A 25,833-nucleotide genomic window follows, 5' to 3' on the forward strand; every position below is an offset into this window, starting at 1 on the left:
AAGTATCCGGCTTTTAAAACAAAAACGATTCCCAATGACTTTAGGGTGTGCTGGAGAGTGAGAAACCACCATTTTATTGAGAGGCCAATGTAAAGTAAATCTTTATAAAGAAATAAAAATCAGCAAATTTGTTTAAATGTATCAGCAACAAATACTACTCTGTCTGGCAGAATGATTCATCTCTAGCTCTGTTTCACTTACCACTTGTAAGCCGTCATTTGTGACCTCTGGAACTTACATGACTTAATAAATGTAAAGTAAGCTGAAAAGAAAATGGCCTTCTAGTGTTTTTCAATAAAATTATTCTAGCACTTGCATTAAAATATAGCTGTCGGGCCAGGTTATGAAGTGTCTGCAGTTCCACACCTGAGCTCACAATGCTTTGTATACTAAACAAAGAACGCAATTTATCTTCCAGTTCTTGCTTTCTTAAACACTATAGACGGAAATTGCTGCTACAACTGTTTCCAACCCGAATGCGTAAAATTGAATTTTCAGGACTTGAATGATCATATTTGTAATTGCACATGAAGCAGATGGATGAGTCAAAGAGATTGCAGATATTTTCTGTGTTTAACCTGACACAATATTTTTCCATACATTTTTCCAACACTAATTTGTTTTATGTTTTGCAGCCAGAGTTACCTTCAAGCAGCAAGTGAAATGTCGGCGGGACTTGTCCTGGACCCATCAGGAAATTATAATTCTCCAAAGTTTCGCTCCCGGAACCAGAGCTACATGAGAGCTGTCAGCACACTAAGCCAGGCCAGCTGTGTCAGCCAGGTTAGAGCATATGACCTTTTATCTTCATCTCTGAAAGAAAATTTCTAGTTCAAGGGCTCCTGTTGGGGAAAAAGAGCCCCTATGGGGTACTTACCTCAGGAGGAGGAGTCTCTTCATCCTGGAGAGGCTTCCACCATCCTCCTCCACTGGTGCCATTCCAGTGCTGGGATACCTGAAAAATCGATTGTCAACAGCTTGCACATACACACTCGTAAGGACTCGGACCTGCTTGGGCTCCAGAAGAAAAAGCCAAGACCATTCTGGTGCATGCTACTTAGCAAGCGTGAGTCGCCTGCCCAGTTTGTGCTCAGTTTTTCTGCTGAAGCCCAAAAAGTTCCATGCTACTGTGCAGAAGCAGTGCGGCTACGCTTTGAGGGACCTGGTGCTGGACCGAGCTGGTGGAGGAGGACAGGGGAATCCTCTCCTGGATCCAGAGGCTCCCATCTCCCAAGGTAAGTATCCATATTTGGGGTTTGCAAACCTACCAGGTTTGCTTTATCACATGTCCGTCATTTTGTATGGCACTATGCAAAAAAAACTGGAAGGATTTGTAGCGTTTTCCTCCTGAAGTACTTTGTGTCAACAGGAGTTAGGCTGCTTTTCCGCTTGCCGTGGTCCGATCCAAAAAGTGGATCATGGCCATTTTTCCGATCACAACAGCACTACAATTAACATGTACAGTAAATAGCAGTTCTCATTTTCCATTAGCACGTTTCAGTTTTTCCAGAATCACAAAAGTCGAGCTGCGAGATTATTGGTGCAATCATGCTCCATTCCTGATGGGTCACAGTGCAATTGCAGGGAGTGGAAAATTTAAGTTATGCCATTTTGCTTGCGATTGTGCTTCCTAGTGGAAAAGAAGCATTAAAGTGACTCTATAGTGAAAGTGATATGGAGGCTGCCATATTTATTTTCTTTTAAACATTGGCTGAAAGTCCTGCTGGTCTTTTGGCTTCCATTGTGTTTGAATCACCCCTGAAACATCATTTGATTTTTGTCATCAGACTTAAGTAGCCAGACAATTTGAACTGCATACTCATTCTGCATCAGTGGCTTACTTATAATACTTAATAACTTAAAATACCTCAGTGAAAGACTTCTCAGGTACCATACTTACCTGGGGCTTCCTTAAGCCCCCTTGAGGCTGCTCAGTCCCTCCCTGCCTCCCTGGGTGACTCCCGTCCCCTGCAATACTGCCTAAAAGCATGGCCTAGTCACGCTTTGTTGTGCAGGCGCGGCCTGCCACGTGCACTCTACCATCGCACTCCAGCGGCTTGGAGCATTCTGCGCTTGAGCAGTACTACTGCTCAAGTGCAAAACACTCCCAGCGATGGGAGCATGACCGGGGAGTGTGCGCATCCAGGCCATGCATGTGCAATGAAGCGTGACTCAACCAGGATACCAGGCAGCACTGTGGGGGACAGGAGCCACCCGGGGAGATGGAAAGGGACTGAGCGGCCTCAAGGGGGATCAAGGAAGCCCCAGGTAAGTATAAAACCTGAGATATCTGTCATCTCAGGTTCACTTTAAGTGGCATTGATTAAAAGGAAATAAACATGGCAGCATACATTTCCTTCTCATTACAAGGTCACTTAAGGTGTCAGGAAATATCAGTTTTGATTTACTGTATTGTTTTGTACAATATCATTTGTCCTTAGTCCTAGTGTGAAAAGTAAGTAGCTGATTAGCTATTCAAACCAGCAAATGACCTACACATGTGTCCATATAAAATCTGTTTCTTCATTTAAGGGATTTATTTTATAACTGTTTTTTTCTGGTACAAGGTGTACTTTAACACATTCTTTCCTGTGTGTAGATCTATACACTAGAGAGATAACTCCTTTGAGGGAATCTGCAATCTAGCAACATGACTCCATACTGCTTCTACTTCTATTTTTGAATTATTATTACTTTTTTCTCTGCATGTTACCTTTGCAATGGAAAAGTGAAATTGTATCAAGGATGAAAAAGTAACAGTTGTCCCAATACAAGCATTACCAGTCTTTGCCATTTCACTCGTGGAGGATATAAAAGCTTGTTAAAGCCCTTGTTCCAGCCCATGTTTTTATTTATGCAATTGTTGTTTTTTTTCATTTATTGTGTGCAATATATTATAATGTGTCAGTTGCAAAATTGTGTGCATTTCACATAAACCTTTTTTTTACATAAACCACTTTTCCATTAGTTATTGCTTAATCCACACTTTGCTGAATTTGCAGAACTGTCTAATGCTCTGCAAATCCATTAGAGTCTGATCAGAAAGGGATCTATTGCCTGGCCACACACTGCACAGCGATCTCCAAAAGGTTTCAGCAGGAGTTGCGCCAGCAGATAGGTGGGCCTTCATGAGTACGGGGACACTCTACACTTGAGGAGACCCTCGCTTGAGGTCCATGGGGATCTTCAGTCATTACAATATTGAACACTGCTTCCATTGCACATCTGATTGAGCCTTTGCTACCAAGATCTTTCCAACATCGGGCAGGCATGCTGTGGTACCAATTATGTTCCATTTTGATAAAATTATTGAATTGGAGGGTCGATCTGTCCACAATATTGAGTAATGAATGGGTACCCTTACTGTCTGGATGTCAGATGCTACTTCCTTAGACTGAAAAGCACACTGTGAGCTGTCCAAACTCCTCTCTCACTTTCCAGCAACCAGGGCTGGTTCAAGTAACAATTGGGCCCTAGGGCACAATTAGCCTGGGGGGCCCCCAACAGACACCCCCGACCAAAAAGCGTCATTAGAGGCCTTTTGTTGCAGCCAAATTTCCCTCCTGGGCCCCTGAGCTGGCTATTGACCCTCCCCCAATCATCTCCCAACTTAAAATACTCTGCAGAGTCCCTGGGGAGCAACAGTTAAGATGGGGAGGGACACCTTGAGGGCCCCTACAGGCTCTGGGGCAATTGCCCATTTTTTCCTATGGTAGCTCCGGCCCTGTCTGCAGCACTACTTCCCTGCAGTCTTATTATCTGTTACACAGTCTAGATCCTCCTTCCTCAGTGCATAATAAAGCATTTGTCATCCCCATAACCTCTCAGTGTTTTTTTTTGTTTTGTTTTTTTTAATGTTAAACAAACAGCATTGAGGAATTGCATGCAGGGTAAAGTGATGAGAGGAACGCAGGCCTTTAAAAAGTTCATGCCTCTTACCTGTAGTATGAAGTGGGCATGGACAGGTGATCTGCTTTGTGCTGGGGAAGGAACTTCCAACCTCCTGGAGTCCTGGTAATAATATAACACAATACTGGAAGTAGCCTAACAGAAGCCAGGCAAACAATTTCAATACATTTATTGCAGAAAGTGCAGACTGTACACAACTTTGTGCATTGCTAACTAAAGCCTAATTAAAGCCAAAACTGTATTTGAAGATTTCAGTAGGACAAGGAAAGGTTGCTAGGTCTTATGGTTGATCTATGTCAGACAGTATATACAGAAATGACTCGCACACCAGCCAAGAAGTAAATGCAAAAAAGTTTTGTACTCAAATAGAATCCATAAAAAACAGCAGCAAGTGACCCATCAAAGAATCACAGCAATTTGTATATAAGCATACAACACAGCATGTGAAAGTGGCAGCAGATCTACACAAGGAGTCACGTGTAAATTACATACAGTACATAGTTAGTAAGCAATGTGATAAACTATACAGCAAAAATTGCCTAGTGCAAATAATCAGAACAAAGACCCCATTGTGAGATAATATATACCCTGACAGCGCAGTGTTTTGGAAAATCCTTTGTCAGAGAGTATATAGTGCAAGTTCAGCAGCCGGAAGGAACTTGCACTATATACTCTGTGACGAAGGGTTTTCTGAAACAGCGCGCTGTCAGGGTATATATTATCTCACAATGGGGTCTTTGTTCTAATTATTTGCACTAGGCACTTTTTGCTGTATAGTTTATCACTTTGCTTGCTAACTATGTATGTCATAAACATGTGACTCCTTGTGTAGATCTGCTGCCACTTTCACATGCTGTGTTGTATGCTTATATGCAAACTGTTGTGATTCTTTGATGGGTCACTTGCTGCTGTTTTTTATGGATTGTATTTGAATACTACATCATACTAACATCATAAAAGTAGTAAATAAAAGAGCAAAATAATGGTCACTGAAACAGGGCATTCAATTAAAAAAAAATACACATTTTCAATTGCAATCAGAAGTTACAAGATAATAACTACAAACAAACTTCAGGAAAATAATTAGTGCTTACAAAAGTTTTGGATTTCAAATCTTGTACATCCACATTGACATAAGTTGCAATGGGCTTGACTCACTAAATCATGGTAAAATTGCCATTTTTACAGGAGTTTCCACAACCAACTTAACATGTTGTGCGTATAACACAACGCACATTGGGCTTGATTCACAAAAGCGTGATAGCACAGCAGTTATCACGTGATCTGTCACGTACGAAGGTCTGCGCGCGTAAAGGATTACATTCGCGTGTAAATGAAGGTTTGTGCGAGATCACATGCGCGTTTGTGCGCAAACCTTTCGTTTTCACGCTAACGTAATCTTTTATGCATGCAAACCTTTGCGTGCAGCAGATCGCGTGATAACTGCTGTGCTATCAGTTATCACACTTTTGTGAATCTAGGCCCATTATGTATACAACGCAGGTTACATTGGTTGCATGAACAGCTGTAAAATTTGGATATTGAGGTTGATTCACTAAAATCTGTTAAAATTGCCATGTATACATAGCGCATTGCAATTTTTACTTCTATTTAGTGAATCAACCTCTCTCATACTGACAGTGTTTTTAACTCCTCCCCACTTTAACTAAAACTGATAAAAGCATTAAAGGTTTATTTTAGCTTAACCTCCCCAGCGTTCAATTTCCCCAGGATTTATGTGCAAACAGTGATAAAATTTATTTTTAAAACTTTTTTTTCCTGTAACTTGCCAAAATGTGTCAAGCAAGGGTCTAGTATACAGTGCAGGAGAGTATTGATGTGTATGCACGTTTATACTGTTCACAGCATGTTTTTTTGAACGGACATTTCTGTCCATACCGCTAGGGAGGTTAAAGGTCAAGCTATAGTTTTGGTGAAAAGTAGGTGAGGTAAGCATGTAAGCATGGCACTTATTTTATTTTTAAATAGAACAGAACATGATTGCACACTGATGACTATAATTACAGTGTTCTTCAAACAGCACCATAGCTAGTAACAGAGCCAGTAAAAAGTCATCTTCCACTAGTGTAGTAATGATCTTGTAATAATTTGATGGGGTACCCTTTATTTTACTGATGTCTTTTAAAATAATGTATAATCTTATGTTTTGTTCTAGTAACATGCATTATGTGGGCAATTACAGACAATCCCAATTCTCTGTTATAATACTCTACTCTGAGTATTTGTCCTGATTTTTTTCTTGGATAGTGTGCCAAGTTGCCTCTACATTTTATGCAGTTTAAGACATCTTCCAGTGTATTTTGTGAACAATGTTTATGTTTGAACATCCCTCTTACAACTTACATTACAATTTGTATTGTTTTAGTGGGAGCAATAAATAATGATGTCAGGGAGGAGAGTATTGGACAGTCACAGTAATGTTTATTGAGGATGGCAGTGTCAAGGACAATAGTGGTTATGACGAAGAAGAGAGGTCGTTTTAACTTGTACAAATCATGCACACAGTTTAGGTCAAGGGTCCCCAACCTTTTTTGGCCCGGGGACCGCTTACTTGTCCAAACACTTGTCCGAGGACTGGCGGGGGGATTGGCGGTGGGGGTGGGGCGAGTTCTGGGGGGGGGTTGTTGTCAGCAAATTGGATTGGGCAGGGAACAGGGCTATGGGGCGGGCATATGGAAGACCACTGGGCCTCAAAAACAGCCTCACACAGGCACAGATGTTTAACCAGTATTAGGTATCCGCTTCCCCAGTTTAAATGGCCAGATTTGCCCCCAGTGTTATGTAGTCCCCTCCCAAGTATTGATAGCTAAATGTACCCCCAGTGTTTTGTAGCCCCCCTCCTCAGTTAGCTAGATGTGCCCCCATTGTTCTATATCCTCCCTCCCAGGTTAGGTAGCTAGATGTGCTGTAGCCCCCCCCTCTCCCAGGTTAAGCAGCTAGATGTGCCCCCAGCGTTCTGTAGCCCCCCATCCAGGTTAGGCAGCTAGATGTGCCCCCAGTGATCTGTAAGCCCCCACCCAGGTTAGGCAGCTAGATGTGCCTCCAGCGTTCTGTAGCCCCCCATCCAGGTTAGGCAGCTAGATGTGCCCCCAGCGTTCTGTAGCCCCCCATCCAGGTTAGGCAGCTAGATGTGCCCCCAGCGTTCTGTAGCCCCCCACCCAGGTTAGGCAGCTAGATGTGCCCCCCCCCCCCCAGTCAGCCTTACCACCATGGGTCCGGCATCTTCTGTTTACTTTCAATTGAGCAACATGCAGCTGAGAGTTTTTCAACATCATCGAGCTGTTCAGAGGAAGCACAACTGATGTTGTAATGAGAACAGTGCCAACTACTGACATTCTGATGCATGCTGCTCTGCTGGAAGAAGAAGAAAAAAAGAGAGTTAGAGAGGCTAGACCCACGGCCCAGGGGTTGGGGACCCCTGGTTTAGGTGATTGTTTGTCAGGAAGTTTTTGAAAACTAAAATGCACATTTTCTAGTATGCACTACTTAGAGGGAGTATGAGTTAAGATTATGTCCTATAAAGTAAATTCACTTTGGTTAGTTTTGACAAAATACTGTACATAGACACTGACCCTAAACACACCTTGCATAGCTTATAAATGTGTAGAGGTCAGCAAAATGCATTATAGTTATATCTGACAGTGTTCACACCCCTCTTGTGAAAAACCTGAGACTATTTTCACCTTTGCTGACCTGCTAAGGAACACCTGCTTAGGTCGACTGACACAATTGCTGGGGACAAAATCATAACACACAACAGGGGTTTAAAGAAGAGTAGGGGGCCCCAGTCTGCAGTATGCTAGACAGTCGAATTCAACAGGTCACTTGTCCAGTATTTTGGGCTGAATCAAAAAAAATATTGTAGATTTATTAAAGTTTACAAACACTCATTATTTTCCTATTATGGAAGCAGATGTGCAAATGATTTTTGGAAAGTGTCCAAAAAAAATCAAAGTAAAAGCAAAGCTGTTTTCCAAGCAGAAGAAAGTCAACAAAATACTAGGTAAATGCCTTGTAAACTGGGATTTAAGGAATTTGTGTCAAGGAAATATATTAACTGCTGTCTCCTGCTAATATAACTCATTTAGCAGTTACAGAACATAGAACCAATCATGAAGTCTAATAATTTTATTCACACTGTATAAATATAAAAAGCATAACAGTAAAGAGCTTATGGTTAATACATTGTAACAGCTGTAAAAGCAATGAAGTCGATTATTATTGGACACTTGGTTTCTCATTGGATTCTTTCAATGGACCAATAGTAAACCAAGGTGGGAAATTCTGAGGTGCTTTTGTGGGTGTGCCCTGTTGGTTCATCACAGCTGTAACAAGAAGGCAACTACTGTATACAATAATTCTGAATTGTTCAGAGTTTCTTCTTAGGGCTCGTTTACATTACAGTGTAGAGCTCCATGGCTCTGCATGTCACTCCCAGCGGGGCTTGCGATTCCATTAATTACTGAATGGGATCGCAGGCTGAAGCACCCCGATATGCAGAATACCATGCACATTGATTCACCGCTGAAATGCCGTGCATGACTGGAAACTGCAAACAGTGCAGTCTATGCACTGTCTGCTGTCCCTGCGACCTGACTTTGTCTGACTTTGCCATCAAGGCTTTTCATTGGATCACTGATCTGACCTATGCGAATTCTCCTCATGATGGAATCTCGTTGATCCAGATTAAGACCTACATGGAGCCCCTCAGTGTGATGTGTAGATGCTTATCCTGGGACTCCCTTTCAGTGCAGCAGTGTCATTGGTTGTCTGGAATATACAATTGAGATTTTAAGACAATAACGGGGGAAGTTTGTAAGATTTAGTTTTCAATCAGGGGCAGTGTACATTTTTTTATTACTTTTTTTTTTTTAATTAAAAAAATGTCATTTCTTATTTTAAGGGTGAGAAGTTAAAAGAAGTTGGGGGAGGGGGGTGTTTAAAAGTTTGTTTAGTGAAAATGTAAAAAATAAATGAATGAAGATGAATGTTAAAAACTTTGGTGTAAAAATGTTACTATCCTGATCTAAGCAATATGTCTTTTCACCTGGGTAGAGCAGGGGAGAAGCTAGTACTCAAATGCCCTCAATTTTGATGTTAAAGAGCAATGCCCTCACCTAAAATGAAAGAATATTAGGACAATAAAATATATGTTTTTGTTTTTTTATACAGAGGCATTTTCACATGGTACTTTTGTTTAACTGAATCATGTTAAGATTAGGCTTAAGCCAAATGCACACATTTAATTTTGATTGACCAGCGACTGTCCAATTTTACCACTTCCGCGTGGTATGAAGTCCAATAGATTTTGAATATTATGAATAAATTCTGTAGGTGGACAATCAAAATTGGATGTGTTTACTAGACTTTATACTTTCTAACACTAGGCCTTAATGCTTGCATTAATTGAACTGGCCCTGATCTATAATGTATACTTGACAAAAGGTGGACATCTAACCTCAGTGTGATGGATCTTACACTTTGGGGAAAACTGGACTAATCTAATATACTTTAAATATAACATGTGAAACGTTGTAGGTTGGTGTGCTTTATAATGTGTTTTTTAGTTGTTTGTTTTGGATTTTTTGTGGGGGGAAGTTTGGCGTTGGGAAATGTCGCACCGCATTCAATACTGAAGCTGTTATATGCACCATTAACCAGTACACCTTATTTCTTTAGAGGGCTGTTATTCTTTTCTTAATCATCTCGAGAGCCATATACACTTTATATGCAGGTCCGCTGGAGTATTTAGATAAAATTGTGCTTAGTTATCTTCACTGACTACTAACAAATAATGTTCTCTTCTTATTTTTCCAGGATTTCCTCATTGAAAGCCTGCAAGAATGCTTTACCTCAAAGGATTATCCTGAGCTCAAGGTGGCAGTACCCTGTATATTCCCAGGCTAGGAGAAATCTTTAATTCACTGTTTCCAATCTAGAGCATCACCTGTGTTCATTCACTACAGCTGTGGTGATCTTATTTCACTGCTGTGTGAAAGTAGCGTAGCCTATTGCATAGATCTGAAACGCAATGACTACATGCATCATACCAAAATACACTGAAAATTCTGAACAATGCAATTATAGCCAGCAGTGCCTCTGGCACCTAAATTCAGTCTAAACAATCTATTTATTTTTTCCAAAAAGTACAATTTTGATCAGGATCCAAAAATAAAATTGATTAAAATGAAATGCTTACGTTACACAAAAAGTCTTGTTCTTATCATTGCATTTAATGTTACCAAATGTTTTGAGGCAATAGTCTGCCTTATTCATTGTGCATCTTTGTAGATTGGAGGCCAAAAGCGATGGGCCAGAAATGAGTATTTATTGATGATCAAGTATTGCATTAAATGTTGTAACACAGCATGCTCAGATGGAGCGCTTGATGTTTGCAATGACAGAATTCTGTGTATGAAGTATGCATCACAGCCAGTTTCATATCACCCTTTCATATGACACTGTTCCTTCCACTCTGTTTTCATCCACTGTGTTGTGCAACACATTCAGCTTTGTTCATAATGAATGTTTTTCTTTGCATACAGATAGTATTTAGGTTTAATTCACAAAGGTTCTTTTTCTGTGCAGCTTACTCCTGTTGACTGAAGTGTCTTCCATTCTGGTTCATTGGAATTCACTGCAGCTCTGCTGCTCTTAAGACAAGAGGTAATTGACTACTATGATGCCTGCACAGGTCATTCATTTGACCATAAGGGCAAGACAGGGGTAAAACTTGAAGGTATTGGATGCAGCATAACTTACTCACATATGATGATATCAGTGACCATTATTAGGCCTTTACACTGCAGTGTAAAATGGCTGTTTGAATGATATGCACAGTTATCATAGTGGTCAAGATCAGTATTAAAGAGTAAAATGTTTTCAATAGTTGAGATAAGATAACAGCTACATAGAATACTACCTATGGTCACAGCTACATACATACCTAAGATCTTAGATGGGGGACACGTGATCCAACTACCAACTAGGGATGACCTAACAACTAATTAGTCAGCCAAGCTGAAAGGTACCAAGAGGTCTGGGTTTTCCTCACAGGAGCCTATAGGCCATCTTTTAGACCTTGCCCTCCATGAACCTACAACCCGCCACCAAACTGAACCACAAGTGTGCTGGCTGTCCCAGCTGTCACTTCTCCCTTACTTCTCTTGCCCATCATAGGTAGCTATATGTGCCCTTTAGTATAGCAGGGTGCCAGAAGTACCCGGAATATTAAATAGCTAGAGGTGCCCCCAAGTATTAGGTAGCCAGAAGTATCCTTATTATTAAGTAGCTAGAGGTGCCCCCAAGTATTAGGTAGCTAGAAGAACCTCATTATTAAGTAGCTATAGGTGCCCCCACATTTTAGGTAGCTAGAAAAACCTCATTATTAACTAGCTAGAGGTGCCACAGATTGAAGAAAGATCTTGTCTGTGGAATGCAGAGAGTTGGGTGAGTAACCTCTTATTTACGCTCTGCTCAGGAGAAAAGGGAGGCACTCAAGGAAGGGAGTGAGACGCCTTTCCATCATCAGGCGCCTGTAGGCAGGTGCCTACAGTCCCTTATGGTAAACCCGGCCCTGGTTACCAATCACTAATTAGCCTTCTGTGTCTAATTAGTTTGTTGTAAAGTAAGTAAGTAAGTTGTAAGTTTTTATCATGTTCTATTTCTATGAAGGACAGTGGGAAAAAGAGACAAGTGACCCCCCACAGCAACGCACTACCTTTGTGTTTGGCTGGGAAAATTCATTCCTGTTAATTACTATCATCTGTCATCACTTTTGTCCTTTGGAATCAGAGACAGCTAAGCTAGCCTCCAAGGATTCCAGTCTCCATTTTGTCAGAAAATTGGAAACAGACCCATAGACTTGCATTAAAAGACATGGCATAACTATTGCATAGTACCAGAAACCTAGCTACAAATTATGGGGCTCATTAAAAAAACTCTGATTCCCTCCTCCCAGTCCCCACTCCTAGGACCCCCATACTTTACTTCCTGACACCTCCTCTCCAGCCTTTCCCCCAATACTCAGATTGCCTCTACTTTTTTAGATTAGATTTTTTTAGATTGCCTCTACTCTCCTTATTTCTGAGCCTCCTCCTGTATTGTGATTCCCACAGCACCTGGTGTCACTATACCTGCATAGCCATATAGGGGCAGCAGATCCCGCCTATTTGGGTCCCACAGTGTGTGAGTGTGTGGTGATAATTGTAGAACTACTCGTCTTCTCTGGTGCATATTCATAACCTTCAATATAAGTGCCATATAGCATTGACTTTACTACAGAGTCATAGAATGAGGGATATGGAGATGTCCTGGAAAAGTGAAGCAGACATTTTACTTCGTGCCAAACACTCAGGGGCCCAAACAGGTAGACTCTGGTGTCCCTAAAAGGATGGAAAAAGACAAGAAGCTGCAAGGATCATACCAGTAAGAAGGAGAAAGATGGCCAAGGAGTAGTGGGCACACTGTGGAATATGGAGAAGGATGAGTTTACTAGGGCTGTTGCAATGACCATGGCTGATGATGGCTCATCATAGGCCCTGTGGTGAATACTACACCACAATATAGTACTAAAGTGAAGGAAGCAGAAATTATGTATGTCATGAGCAAGTTGTTTTTTTATTTACACACAGTTAGCCAGAACAGTAAACCACTAACTAACTTTATCTTAGTATGGCCTAGTATAGGGGTTTGTTACATAGCAGATGAGCTATCCGTTCTTGAAAATGATGTGTTGAAATGAGGAGAAATGGCTAAGTGTAAGGACCTGAGTGGCTTTACCAAGGGACAAATTGTGATGGCTTGATTACAGGGTCAGTGCTTGTAAAAAAAAAAAAGCTGGTTGTGTGGGATGTTCCCATTTTGCAATGAATAGTACCTAAACATGACTAAAAACAGTATTGAGAGAAAGGTATCAGAACACATAGTGCGCTGCAGGCTGCTGCTTTTGGGCTGCATAGCTCCAGATCAGAGTGCCCATACTGACCACTGTCCACAGCTAAAATTGTCTACAAATTGGCACATGAGAATCAGAACTGGACTATGGAACAGTCGGAAAAGGCAGCCTGGATGGATGAGTTACAGTCTGTTTTTTTGGCCTCCAGCTTCTGTAGATCTCAATCAGTGTGAGATGTGCTGGAGAAACATGGAGCAGTTCATTAACACAACTAAGTTGTAATATGTTGCCATGAGGTACAGAGGTATACTTAAAGGCCCGTACTCACGGGCTGCAAATGTTGCCTGTCGCCAGCACACGTGAGCGTGTGGGCGACAGGCCGGCGACAGCTTCTCGCCAGGTCCCTCCGCGTACACACGCGGAAGAGGGACCAGCGGCGAGGCGGAAGCTGTCACCGACGTTCCTCCTCCCCCCGCCGGAAGCTCCATTTGATACAATGGAGGTTGCTGTCGCTAGTCCGCGTACTCACGCGGACTAGCGACAGTTGCGGGGGAGGTGCGGCGGCGACTGTCGCCATGCGATTGAAACTTTCAATCGCATGGCGACATGAGCGGCGGGCGACAGTTCGGGGTGCGCGCGCGTGCGACGGCCCATACTCACGGGCGACCTGTCGCCGCAACACGCGCGCGCCGCGTGTTGAGGCGACAAAAGTCCCTCGTGAGTATGGGCCATTACAGGTTTAACAGACTAGGCAGCACAGGGAAATGCATTTGTGAACTCGGCCTAAAAAACTGAAATAACTAACATTAAATAATTTCGCATCCTTCAAAATTGCCCTTTCCTTGGGTTTTTATTTATTTTTGCAATATTCAGTATTATTCACATTTATGTAAAGTAAGTATTTACCATTATACATTGTTGGAACAAAGCAGGTGAACATTACCCCCGATCATCCAAACTAAAAATGACTTATATCGGCCCCATGTTAATGATAAGGTATACCATTTACTGCAATGTGGCTTTACCAGCTTTCAATGTTTCTAATAAAGTGAATGGTGCATATTCTGTGGGTGCCTTTACTCATATACTAGCTGCAAAAACACTTCATAGTAATCCCAGCCCAAAATTTATATTTTATTTTTTCTTAAGACGGTATTAGTTAGCAATCATTTTCATAAGAATTCTTCTTCTCTGGGAGTGCTATGACATAACAACTGCCATCTTGTGTACTCTGATGGAATGAAAAAGGGAATAGCAGCATTTTCAGCTTAAATTCTAACCAAACTTCAGATTTTTAAATTGTTATCATTCATAATGATGATCATGGTTGGCCAGCAAGGTCTGGAAGGCAAGGTCTTGTTGCAAAAGTCAGTACATCATTTTAATATAGATCTTTATAAGTCTTCTGTGTCTATTCCCTTCTTCTTTCATAGATTGTGACTTCATATCAGATGCATTTGTTTTGCTTATTTCTCTTTTTTAGTACAGAGCCTGTTATGAAGGTTTTTTTTCTCCATTTCTATTACTAATCGCTGCATAATTTACATATTAATATTGTAATTGCTACAAAAAAGTGAACAAATTGTCTTGATTATCAATTGATGGGGTTGTTGAAATAAAAAAAAAATGCATTATAACTTATATTGCTCATTAAGATTTCTAAAATGAGTGAAATTTGTAAAAATGAAAAACGCACCAGCTAATAATTTTTCTGAGGCATTTAGAATATGCCAAATTGAAAGGACAACTCATGTCACTGATGAAGTTTCGGGTATTGTGTAGTGTGAGCTATAGATTTCACATTCTCTATCCTCCCAGTAATGCTACGTAAACACGCTCGATAACTGTTGTTCAAAAGCTAATGATTCTCACGGTTATCAACACCTGATGACAACATGACACATTTTAAGTCAGCGACGACTTAACAATGGTCTACTGATGGATCATTAGCGGAAGTTCAAAACTGAGAATACGGAAGTAAGCAGCACAAATTTGGATAGAATGGTCATTTATCATTATTATCCGAACAGATCCATCAGGATGGATCAGTCAACATGGACGATAATCGTAGTCTGTCAGTGTTTTTGGAGATAGTTTTATTGCTAATTTGCCAACAATGTTTTAATTATTATTGGTCGTTGGTCATTCATCATTCGTTTTCCAATGAGTTTAATCGAGTGTGTGTACGTGGCTTTAGTTTTGTCTGTGCCTGAATATGACACGAGGATGCAGCCAGTGGATAAGTAGACAGGGCAGCCTAGCATACAGTTCACACAGGCAATTCAGAGATCATGGTATATGCACCAGAATATGCCCCCCCATCAATGTTAATATGTAGTTAAAGTGAATTTATTGAGAGGAGTATATATATATATATATATATATATAGATATATATATATATATATACTCTATATATATATATATATATATACTCTATATATATATTTATATATCACTTTTCCAATTGCGTACTAATGTGTGATCATCTGGCAGACTGACTTGTTGGCTTGCCTGTTACAGATACTATTAAAATTGTGCTGTTTACATTTGTGAAAGTTGCTGGTGTTATTGTGACTAATTGCTATAAACTACATAGCTGCAAAACAGTTTATCCCATGCTTATTAAACTGTGTAATTTTAATCTTATTTATATAATTGCAAATATAGTAACTAGCATTGTCTGCAATTTATTTACCCAGCGGTCGTCCATTTTATATTCATTATTCTAATAAAGCCAAATCTTTATTGCATCATTTCTTCTTATACTTGTACTCTGCATGTACAATGTATTTCATTTGAATTGTGCATGCCTTACAATTTTTTTAAATAGGAAAATATTACATTTAGAACTATTAAATATGTTAAGTTGGCCGATAAGAGGAATAATGAGTTGTTTCTTTCAATACACAGCTAATTCACTGACATTGATTGACAGGCATCTCTCATCGCCTCATCTGCCGTCAACATATTGAGGAGCTTGTCCCTACAGCAAGGTCTCCTGTTCCCATAGCGATAACACATTTATTCACTTCTTCCATTCTCCTTTAATTAGAACACATTTTATCACCATTTTCCTTTGACAAAGTGTCTTCTGCTTTAATTGGAAGGGATTCTCCTCACTGTCATGTGCAGCACCAACTCCCTGTGTCCTCTTCTTGCAGATGAGTGAAACAGAAATTAATGGGCAATACGAATCAGTGTGTGAGTCAGTGTTCAGTGAAGTTGATTCTCATGCAATGGATGCTTTAGATCTACCAGGATGTTTCCGAACTAGAAGCCACAGTTACTTACGAGCTATCCAGGCTGGATATTCCCAGGATGATGACTGTGTTCCTCCTATGACATCTTCCAATGCCACTCCCACAACTAGGTCAACAACAGGTAAAAATGCCTATTCATTCCAACGTAATAAAATATCTGTTTCCTTCTTTAAGTCGTTATAATGGACATGCACTAATTTTACATAAAAATAAACCATAGCATGTTTCTAGCACTACTCAGCACTGGTCTAGCTTGAGAACTTTAATTTTGACTGAATGTCTTTCAACCCTTAATCTAGACGTTTTGGGAAAAAAATGATACCATGTATTGGCTAACTTTAAAGGAAAAGAGTAAGCTTTTGGCCAATAAGCCTTCTTCAAACTCTATTCCTATAGATCCTAATCTCTACTAATAGTCGTACAAATCCACAATCTCTTCAATGGCCTCAATAAATAAAAAGTCCTCTTTTATTACGTTACAGAGCAGGACAGACAAAATGGCTGACAAGTTTCAGACAGTGAAGTGTCTTTAGTCATAGCCTATGAGTAGTCTAGACAGTGTTTCTGTAATGACCTGCTCAGCTGCCTGTGCAGGCAGGCAGCTTCTTGACCATTGTTTAGGTTTGCATGCTGCAGGACTCTGGAAAGAAGAGCTTCTGTCAGTTTTGCAGCTTGTGCTTGCAGAGGAATTTGCATACGTTGTCATGCAAATTGCCTGGCCACATTCATTGGAGGCGTGTACTATAAGTACTATGTCTTTCCCACAATGCTTGGCTGGTCATAAGGATTTCGTCCTATGTAACACTCCTGGTGGGGTGTCAGCTTTACTCTCTGTTTGAAGATCAGCGTAGAGTAATTCCTGAATCTGCGATAGGCAGGTTTTCCCTAGTGCAGTTAGGATTGTTTATCTGTTTGTTTGTTCTGTTGCCATTGTCCTGTCCCAACGGTGGCCGACAGGAAATGGTTCTGATCTCTGTTCTTGGAGTATAGCTAGTGCAGCGGTTGCTACCAGCTATCTCTTCTGATCTGTCTCCTTGGATCGCGCTAGCCACTTTTCGCTAGCGCTGTGGATCCTTCTGTCCTGTCTCCTGGGATCGCGCTAGCCACTTTCCGCTAGTGCTGTGGATCCTTCTGTTCTGCTACTCTGTACCTGGATCACGCTAGCCACTTTCGCTAGTGCTGTGGATCCTATCTCTCGCTTGTCCCTGTTTTCGTGTGTCTGTCTTGTCTGCCACGTACGCTTGCTGGAGGCTCGGTGGGGTAACTGTTAAGCAAGCGCTCGCGTCCTCTGTTTCATGTTTGTCTGTTAATGGTTAGTTAGGCTTGCTTGTCTCTATTGTGCTTAACACGTGGAGACCGCGCATAACCACGTGCACTGCTGCGAATGAGTGCGGTGTTCGCGGTTAGCTAGCATTTGTTATTTTCCGTATCTCCTCATTGTATTATTTGCTGTGCCTTTGCTAACCTCGTATTCTGTCCTGATCTGCCTTGTGTCACGTCTGGCGATCGCACCTCTCGCGATCGCGTTCCTGTTTCATATCTGCTGTTGTGTCTGCTGTTGGGGGTGGCGACTAGGTTGGCGCACACACATACAACCTGTCCCTTTGCTCGTCTCATTCGCAATCGCCTCTCTTGCGATTGCGTTCTGCGCTTCGTACAATTCCTGTCTGGCATTTGTGGAGGTACAGAGGATTGGTTCCTCTGCACTCCCCAGCACCATCTGCCAATAGGAATTTTCCCTCTACGGGTGCGTAGCACCTTTTGCTTGGTGCCTGCAAATATACGCTTGTGGAGGATTTCCGCCGTGTCAGCGCACGCGTTGTGCACTGATCACGGAGAAAGTTCCACAATCGTTACAGTTTCTCAACATTTTATTGGTATGTACCCCTTTTAAAACCCTGTACTCACCAAGTACCCCCTGCCATAGTAAAAATTATCTCAAGTACCCCTTGACAAATATATTTTTAATCATAGTACATAATAATTGGTTGTAAACAATTTCCAAGCATTTACTGTTGCTTTTAATTAGCTAAAATACTAATTTGGTGTTGTTTATATAGGATTTATCATTTTCTAAAACTCTAAATTTGTTATACTTGGTTAATTATATCAAGCCAAAGTACCCCCTGGAACCATCAGAAGTACCCCCTGGGGTACACGTACCGCATGTTCAGAACCTAGGGTCTAGACTATGACTAAAGACACATCGCTCTCTGAAACGCATCAGCCATTTTGTCTGTCCTGCTTTGCAATTTAATACAGGTAGAGTTTTTTTTTTTAAACATAATTTTTATTCATGATATTGCACAATAAATATACAGATACATTTGTAAAAATATCATGCAGCAAAAACTTCCATGCCATATTTACTATACAAACAATTTTTGGCCAGGTACAGGTAAAGAATTATACATGCTTTGATTAATACAGAAAAGGACGAGTAGAACAATATAAACATTGTCCATATCTCCAGCCAAATTCTTGACATCTTGATGTTTTGACACATGAAGGCCAAAAAAAGCAACTAAACAGTAAACACAAAAGTCTAACACTAACACAAATGAGAATCAGGCACTTACGACTGCAGTGATTTCTTCTCAAGATCTCCATCTCCCCCTTCCCCTCATCATCGGATAACTTCAGGTATTCACTTTCCCTCTTTCTACACATCTTGGACAAGTCAAGGTTTGTTTTATTGGAGCCATTGAAGAGTTGTGGATTTGTTCAACTACTTGCACTGGCTACCATGGAGAACAGGCCTTTTTGCTGCACCTTCATGGTATTTTGGGGCTGGAACGGTGTCAATCACCTTGAGCTAATCTTTGCTAAGTTTAAATAAATCACCCTGCAAGGCCATCCCCACCCACTACTGCCACCACCATCAACCAGCACAGTAATAATAGAGCTATTATTAAATGTGAATGTTTTGCCAAGACGCTTCTATTTGTTTTTGATACAATTAGGAATCATCACAACCTTTGCTGGTTTTCAGTGCTCTTAGTGACTCCATTGTTGATATTTTTCTCAGTTCCTCAGCCTTACTCAATTCCCTTTTTCTCCTAAGTTTTTTCCTATGTGTTATTTTCACACTTTATCAATAATATGCCTTTTAATCCACCAGCATGCAAGAAAATTCTCAGAATAATTTTGACAGCACTTTTTCACTTACTTTTTGGTACTTTTTACAATTGCAGAGTACTGAAACGTTATTTTAAACAGAAGATTAAAAGTTATCTGCTAGGAGAAAACTTAGGAGAAAAAAGTGAGTCACGAGACTTTAAAAATATCTCCCTAAAGGGAAGGTAAATCCTGCTTTTGACAGCTGTCACTGGAATGGGTGGCTACTTTTAAAGGGGCAATATGGTGAAAAAATTTAAATTTAAAATATGTGCAAACATAAACAAATAAGAAGTATGTTTTTCCAGAGTAAAATGAGCCATACATTACTTTTCTCCTATGTTGCTGTCACTAACAGTAGGTAGTAGAAATCTGACAGAAGTGACTAGTCCATCTCTTCATTGGGGGGATTCTCAGGGATTTATTTATTTTCAAAAGCAGTTAGCGAATGGCAATTGCTCTGTCCAACTGCCAAAAAACTGTGTGGTGAGCAGGGAAGCTGACCAGCATCATTGTTTAACTACTTTTTAGGGAATATCTTTATAAAGAATAAAAGCCTTGCTGAGAATCCCCTATGAAGAGATGGACTAGTCCAAAACCTGTCACTTCTGTCAGATTTCTAATACCTACTGTAACAACATGGGAGAAAAGTAAGTTATGGCTCATTTGACTCTGGCTCATTTGAAAAAAACATACTTCTTATTTGTCTATGTTTGCACATATTTTAAATGTTAAATTTTTTTTGCCATAGTGCCCCTTTAAACAATATCAGCACTCCCTGTTGTCACGGCAAATGTGGTCATCTTGGTTTTGGTGACTTCTTGTAATAGGGACAGGAAGTGAGAGGAAGTTTCTATACCCAAAAGGTATAGACTACATTTAAAAAAAACAGTCCCGTTTGTATAAAAAATATGTAGACTTTTTTAATGGTGATGAACACCAATCTTCTCACCACTATTCTGCGCACTCCCTCCCAGCATTGGCTGGCACAGCATCTTGTCCAGGTTTAATGGCACCAATAATCCATAAACCCTATTTTTCTGACTCTATTAATTATGTCTTATTCTGCAATAATTGTTATTATGACTTACTTTATACTGTCTTTTAAGCAAGTTTTTTTTCTCTTTTTTTAAGCTACATACCGGTAGTTATAGTTATTTGGGTTGAAAAAAAGACATACGTCCATCGAGTTCAACCAGAGAATAAAGAGTCAGTTGCATGAATTCTTCATCTACAGTAGATTTAGAAACTAGATTTATTCATAAAGCTTTAAAGAGAAACTCCAACCTAGAATTGAACAGTAGCTTATACCCCCTTTTACATGAGAAAAAGAATGCTTTTCCCAAACAGACCATCAGGGGGTGCTGTATGACTGATTTTGTGCTGAAACCCCTCCCACAAGAAGCTCTGAGTACCGCGGTACTCTGGGCAAACTGCCACAATGTAACAATGTTCACAGACAGGAATAAGCTGTTTACAGCTGTCTCTAACAGCCAAAACAGGAGCAGCTACATAACCTGCCCACAGTAAAAATGTCACCATGTAATAAATGTCAGAATGTAAATCGGGGAGAGGAAAGATTTTACAATGAGCAAACACTGACTAAATCATTTATACATAATTATGGTAAAAAATGAAGCACTTTTTTTTACTACATTATTTTCACTGGAGTTCCTCTTTAATTATAATGACATTTACAAAGCTAGCTGGCACCAGTCAAACAATTTAAGCTGAATTTAGTCTGATTCTGAGTGTTAATGGTCTGTGAGATTTTTCCAAAAGCGGCAGCAGATGATTTCTTTTCAAGATAATTGAATATGCCTTGAAGGAAGGTAGATGAAAAAATTATTATGTAAAGCCATTATTAAACTCAAATAAAAAAACATAACCTTTTTTTTCCTTGAGGTGAACTGTTCACTTTCCCAAACATAATAAAATAATTTGTTTTGCTTGATGACTCTTCCTGTTGTAAATGAGGATGGAGACAAAAGTCTGCACAGTTATGTGTAAATGTAAACATTATTATCACACCTATATTGGTTGTCCACTTGGAAATATCGTAGCTGTACAAAACTTCATTCTTTTCTGTTATGCCTCAGAGAGACTGAGAAAACGTTGTCAAGGCACAGGACAGATTTTCTATTAAAATAATAGAGTCAAGAAACAAAGAAGTATACAACATACTGCCATGCGTGAATGGGACAAAACTGTATCAACTAACAAAGCTATCCATAGCAAAAGAGGAATTGTCCAAAATAGTATCAGATAGCATTTATTGTAACAGATAAAACTACTGTAACATACCCCAATAACTGATTAGATCCCATTAACAAACAAAAGACTACATGCTGGCAGCCCATTACCTACCTCCATTTCCGATCTCGTGCTGCATTTCATGACTTTATGTCGACACTGCTCCCTCTGTTTGGGCTGCTCCTCCCTTGATCCACATTCAGTCATTGAGGATGCTTGGTAGTGATTGGTTACTTGGCAGTGGTGGAAACAGGAAGTTGAGGCCGAGGTACCAGTGGCTACAAGCAAAGTGTAATTGTGCGGTACAAGGGGTAGGAAGTGTGTTCTGCAGCAGTTTTATGGTACCCTTTATCTGTTGCCTTAAGGCCCTTTTACACCTAATGCGTTGGTATGCGTTTTTTTTTTTTCCATAGCAGTGCATTGCGAAAATGCTTTCAGTTAAAACATGTATAGTGAGAACTGAGCCATAGGAAAACATGGACATTACTCTGAAAATAAGTTGTCCTTTCAGTTATAACTGAGAGCAACTGATTTAGTGTAAAAGGACCCTTAAAGGGGCACTACAGCAAAAAACTGTAAAATTTAAAATTTGGGCAAACATATACAAATAAGAAGTACATTTTTTCCAGAGTAAAATGAGCCATAAATTACTTTTCTCCTATGTTGCTGTCACTTACAGTAGGTAGTAGAAATCTGACAGAAGTGACAGGTTTTGGACTAGTTCATCTCTTCATAGGAGATTCTCGGGGATTCATTTATTTTCAAAAGCACTTAGTGAATGGCAGTTGCTCTGTTCAACTGCCAAAAAACTGTGTAGGGAGCAGGGAGGCTGGCCAGCATCATTGTTTAAATACTTTTTCGGGAATATCTTTATAAAGAATAAAAGCCTTGCTGAGAATCCCCTATGAAGAGATGGACTAGTCCAAAACCTGTCACTTCTGTCAGATTTCTACTGCCTACTGTAAGTGACAGCAACATAGGAGAAAAGTCATTTATTGCTCATTCTACTCTGGGAAAAATGTACTTCTTATTTGTATATGTTTGCACATATTTTAAATTTTACAGTTTTTCGCTGTCGCGCCCCTTTAAGGTGGCCACACACCATACAATTTTTTAAACTTCTCTTTAATCCAAGAATAGCAATCAATTTTTCTGACTGATTTTAACAATTCAAAAATCTGTACCACACACCTATGTTCAAATTTTCCCCATCATGAATAGCATAATTGAAAGCTCAGAAAAAAAAATTGGAACTGTACATCAAGTAATTGACAATCCATCACACACCACACAATTCTTGATAAAGTTGGTCTGAAATTTCCAACATCGGATTTATCGAATGAAAACAAAGAAAAGCTCTCGATTTTTTGGGGATAACTGATCAAAATTATCGAATTGGTGAAAAATTGCATCTTTCATTGTATAGAGTATGGCCACCTTTAGGCTTCTGGAGAGCTCCAGGCTCAGTATTCCAGATCCTCCTGTAACTCCTGATGGGGGACCTGGAAGTGCAAGTTTTTTTGAAGGACTTCAAACCTGATTTTAAAGCAGCTTAGATCATAAAGAAGCACTACGACTTTTAGTGTTTAATTTAATGTTCTAGTTAGCATAAAAGGAAGGTTATTCCAGACCCTTAGTTGAAAAAATATGCTGTCAAACTAATTAACTAATAGACAGAATTTTGGCCATAAAGTAAAAAAGCAACACACTGGACAGATTTTTTTTTTCTTCATTTCAGTGACAAGAATAGAAATGAGGGGAAAAAAAAACAAAACTTGCAGACTTTTTTTTACAGCGCAGTGGATTATCAAGGAGCAGAACTGCACAGACTTGAAAGCTTTTAATGAACTGGAGCTACTGTACTGCTCAAAAACCTTATACAGACATAGAAAAAGTGTTAATATCCTTATAGCTGATTGTTAAAGTGCTTGATGCTGTAAGGATGGGTGTCAACACGCAGAGAGAATCTGATTACTGGTGATCTGCAGAATCACCCGCAATGCAGATATACACCAGATTATGGATGATCTGCAGTATCACCAATAATCCGGGTATGTCTAACCTCTGGACACCAGTATAATGTGAGTGTTTGGTGTAACAGTACAACTCTGAGCATAGACCACCAGGGACCCCGGTGGCCTGAGTGACTTGAGGAATACTCCCCTGACTGTGGGGAATATTCCTGTAGCCTGAGGACTCCCTAGAAGAGGGACCCAGGCTGGGTTGCAGGAAGCCCTGCTGCTAATATGAACAGACTTGCCCTAACTAGGTGTGAGGGCCTATTCTCTATGCCCTGGAACCGGGCTAAGGTATAACATAGAACTGACACAGTATCCTAGTCTTGGGTGTGAGGTCCGTAGTCACAACACCCTGGAACTGGTCTAAAGCATAACATAGAACTGACACAGTATCCTAGTCTTGGGTGTGAGGTCCGTAGTCACAACACCCTGGAACTGGTCTAAAGCATAACATAGAACTGACACAGTATCCTAGTCTTGGGTGTGAGGTCCGTATTCACAACACCCTGGAACTGGTCTAAAGCATAACATAGAACTGACACAGTATCCTAGTTTTGGGTGTGAGGTCCGTAGTCACAACACACTGGAACTTGTCTAAAGCATAACATAGAACTGACACAGTATCCTAGTCTTGGGTGTGAGGTCCGTAGTCACAACACCCTGGAACTGGTCTAAAGCATAACAGTAAAGCCACAAGAGTAATCTAGCTCAGTGTGAATCCCAAGGTCCACCTGGCTCTTAACACACTGTAGGATCTGACTGTGGTCTGTGTGCCAACACATAAGCATTCACAACGGCAGACAACGTGAGACTGAAGGACAAGCAGCTATATAGTGCAGCGCAGATCAGCGCCGCCCAGTCCCCTTCAGCCAACCTACGTTCGTTCTGGGATCAGCTGACCAGTAGAGTCAGCTGACCCCTTTCTGCTTACCATAAAGCTTCTGCCTCTCGGCGTGCACGCGCGTATTCCTCACCCTATGTGCACAGGAAGGCTGAACCACATCAGACACATGTCGCCACGCAGAAACCGCCGGGCTGAACGCGGAACTAGCCGCCGCGCCGTCAGATGCGCCCTAAAAAGTGATTAGATGATAAGGAATTGTCTCATGTATATCTGCATGCCATCAATATGTCATCATGTCAAACAAACTAGCATGAAAAGAAATAGATGTTTCTTATCCTACAAAAATATTCTAAATTGGTATGGACACATTTGTTGGTACACCCAAAAAAGATCACAAATAATTTTCAAACTACCATAGTTGTTTTCTTGTATATACAGTATATATAATGTATATAATGCATGTCTCTGATCATGCAGTAAGTCTTTTTACATATATTTAAATAGAAAAATAAGTCATTTTGTTGTTTTTTAACATCAGTTATAGACAAACGTAAAGCGTAAAGGCCATATAAACAAGTACTGTGACAACAATTACAAATATTATGAATTAGTTTAAGGTCCATAAAACTGCATGACAGTTGACCACAGAATGGGAATGGGCAAAATTATAGTAACATCAGGCAGTGCTGGGACGAGGTTTTCCGGTAACAGAGGCAGAGATCCCAAAGTGCCCCCCCCCCCCCCGGAAAGTAAACAAGCCCACCTCAGTGTCCCACTGGGGGGGAGCTGGTATAATAGGCAGTACTTACCTATGGCTCCTGTGGCCTCTTACCCATATGGTGGTGGCGGATGGCAGTGGTTGTGGGGCTCGAGACTTCCGTTACTGTAGGTAATATCGGTTCCGGGAAGGGAGGGGAGGCAGGCGGTGGCCAGCCAGGAATGAGAAATCCGCCCTCAGGGTGCAGCGCTCTGAGCCTGGTGCCTCCTCTGCCTCTGCCCGGCCCTGGCCGGGACTACACATTCACAGTAGTCTGTAACTCAGCGTCATAGACTTACAGGGCTGGCAACAATGCAACCGAGGGAACTGGGAAGATGTCAAGTGAGCTAAACACACACACACTGTACACACAAACACTGTATACACACTGTACACACACTGTACACACACACACACTGTACACATACACACACACACTGTACACACACTGTGCACATACACACACTGTACACATACACACACTGTACACGTACACACACTGTACACACTGTACACACACTGTACACATACACACACACACACTGTACACACACTGTGCACATACACACACTGTACATGTACACACACTGTACACGTATACACACTGTACACATACACAAACACACACTGTACACGTACACACACTGTACACACTGTACACACACTGTACCATACACACACACTGTACACATACACACACTGTACACGTACACACACTGTACACATACACACACTGTACACGTACACACACTGTAC

The 25,833-nt window shown here is 40.7% G+C and overlaps 1 protein-coding gene across 7 annotated transcripts in view; it reads left to right on the plus strand.

Moving 5' to 3' along the window:
• Window positions 1-25,833, plus strand: part of DLGAP2 (DLG associated protein 2) — a 656,900-nt gene that overhangs the window by 473,720 nt on the left and 157,347 nt on the right. For 6 of the 7 annotated variants that reach the window (XM_068281332.1, XM_068281331.1, XM_068281335.1 and 3 more), the window contains 3 exons: window positions 636-783; window positions 9,748-9,807; window positions 15,990-16,209. In XM_068281332.1, coding sequence (XP_068137433.1) covers window positions 636-783; window positions 9,748-9,807; window positions 15,990-16,209 — 428 coding nt within the window. The remainder of the gene's footprint in view (window positions 1-635; window positions 784-9,747; window positions 9,808-15,989; window positions 16,210-25,833) is intronic. The other variant, XM_068281334.1, reaches the window with a different exon arrangement.

Source organism: Hyperolius riggenbachi, chromosome 4 (genome assembly GCF_040937935.1).
Source record: "Hyperolius riggenbachi isolate aHypRig1 chromosome 4, aHypRig1.pri, whole genome shotgun sequence".
Lineage (NCBI taxonomy): Eukaryota > Metazoa > Chordata > Amphibia > Anura > Hyperoliidae > Hyperolius > Hyperolius riggenbachi.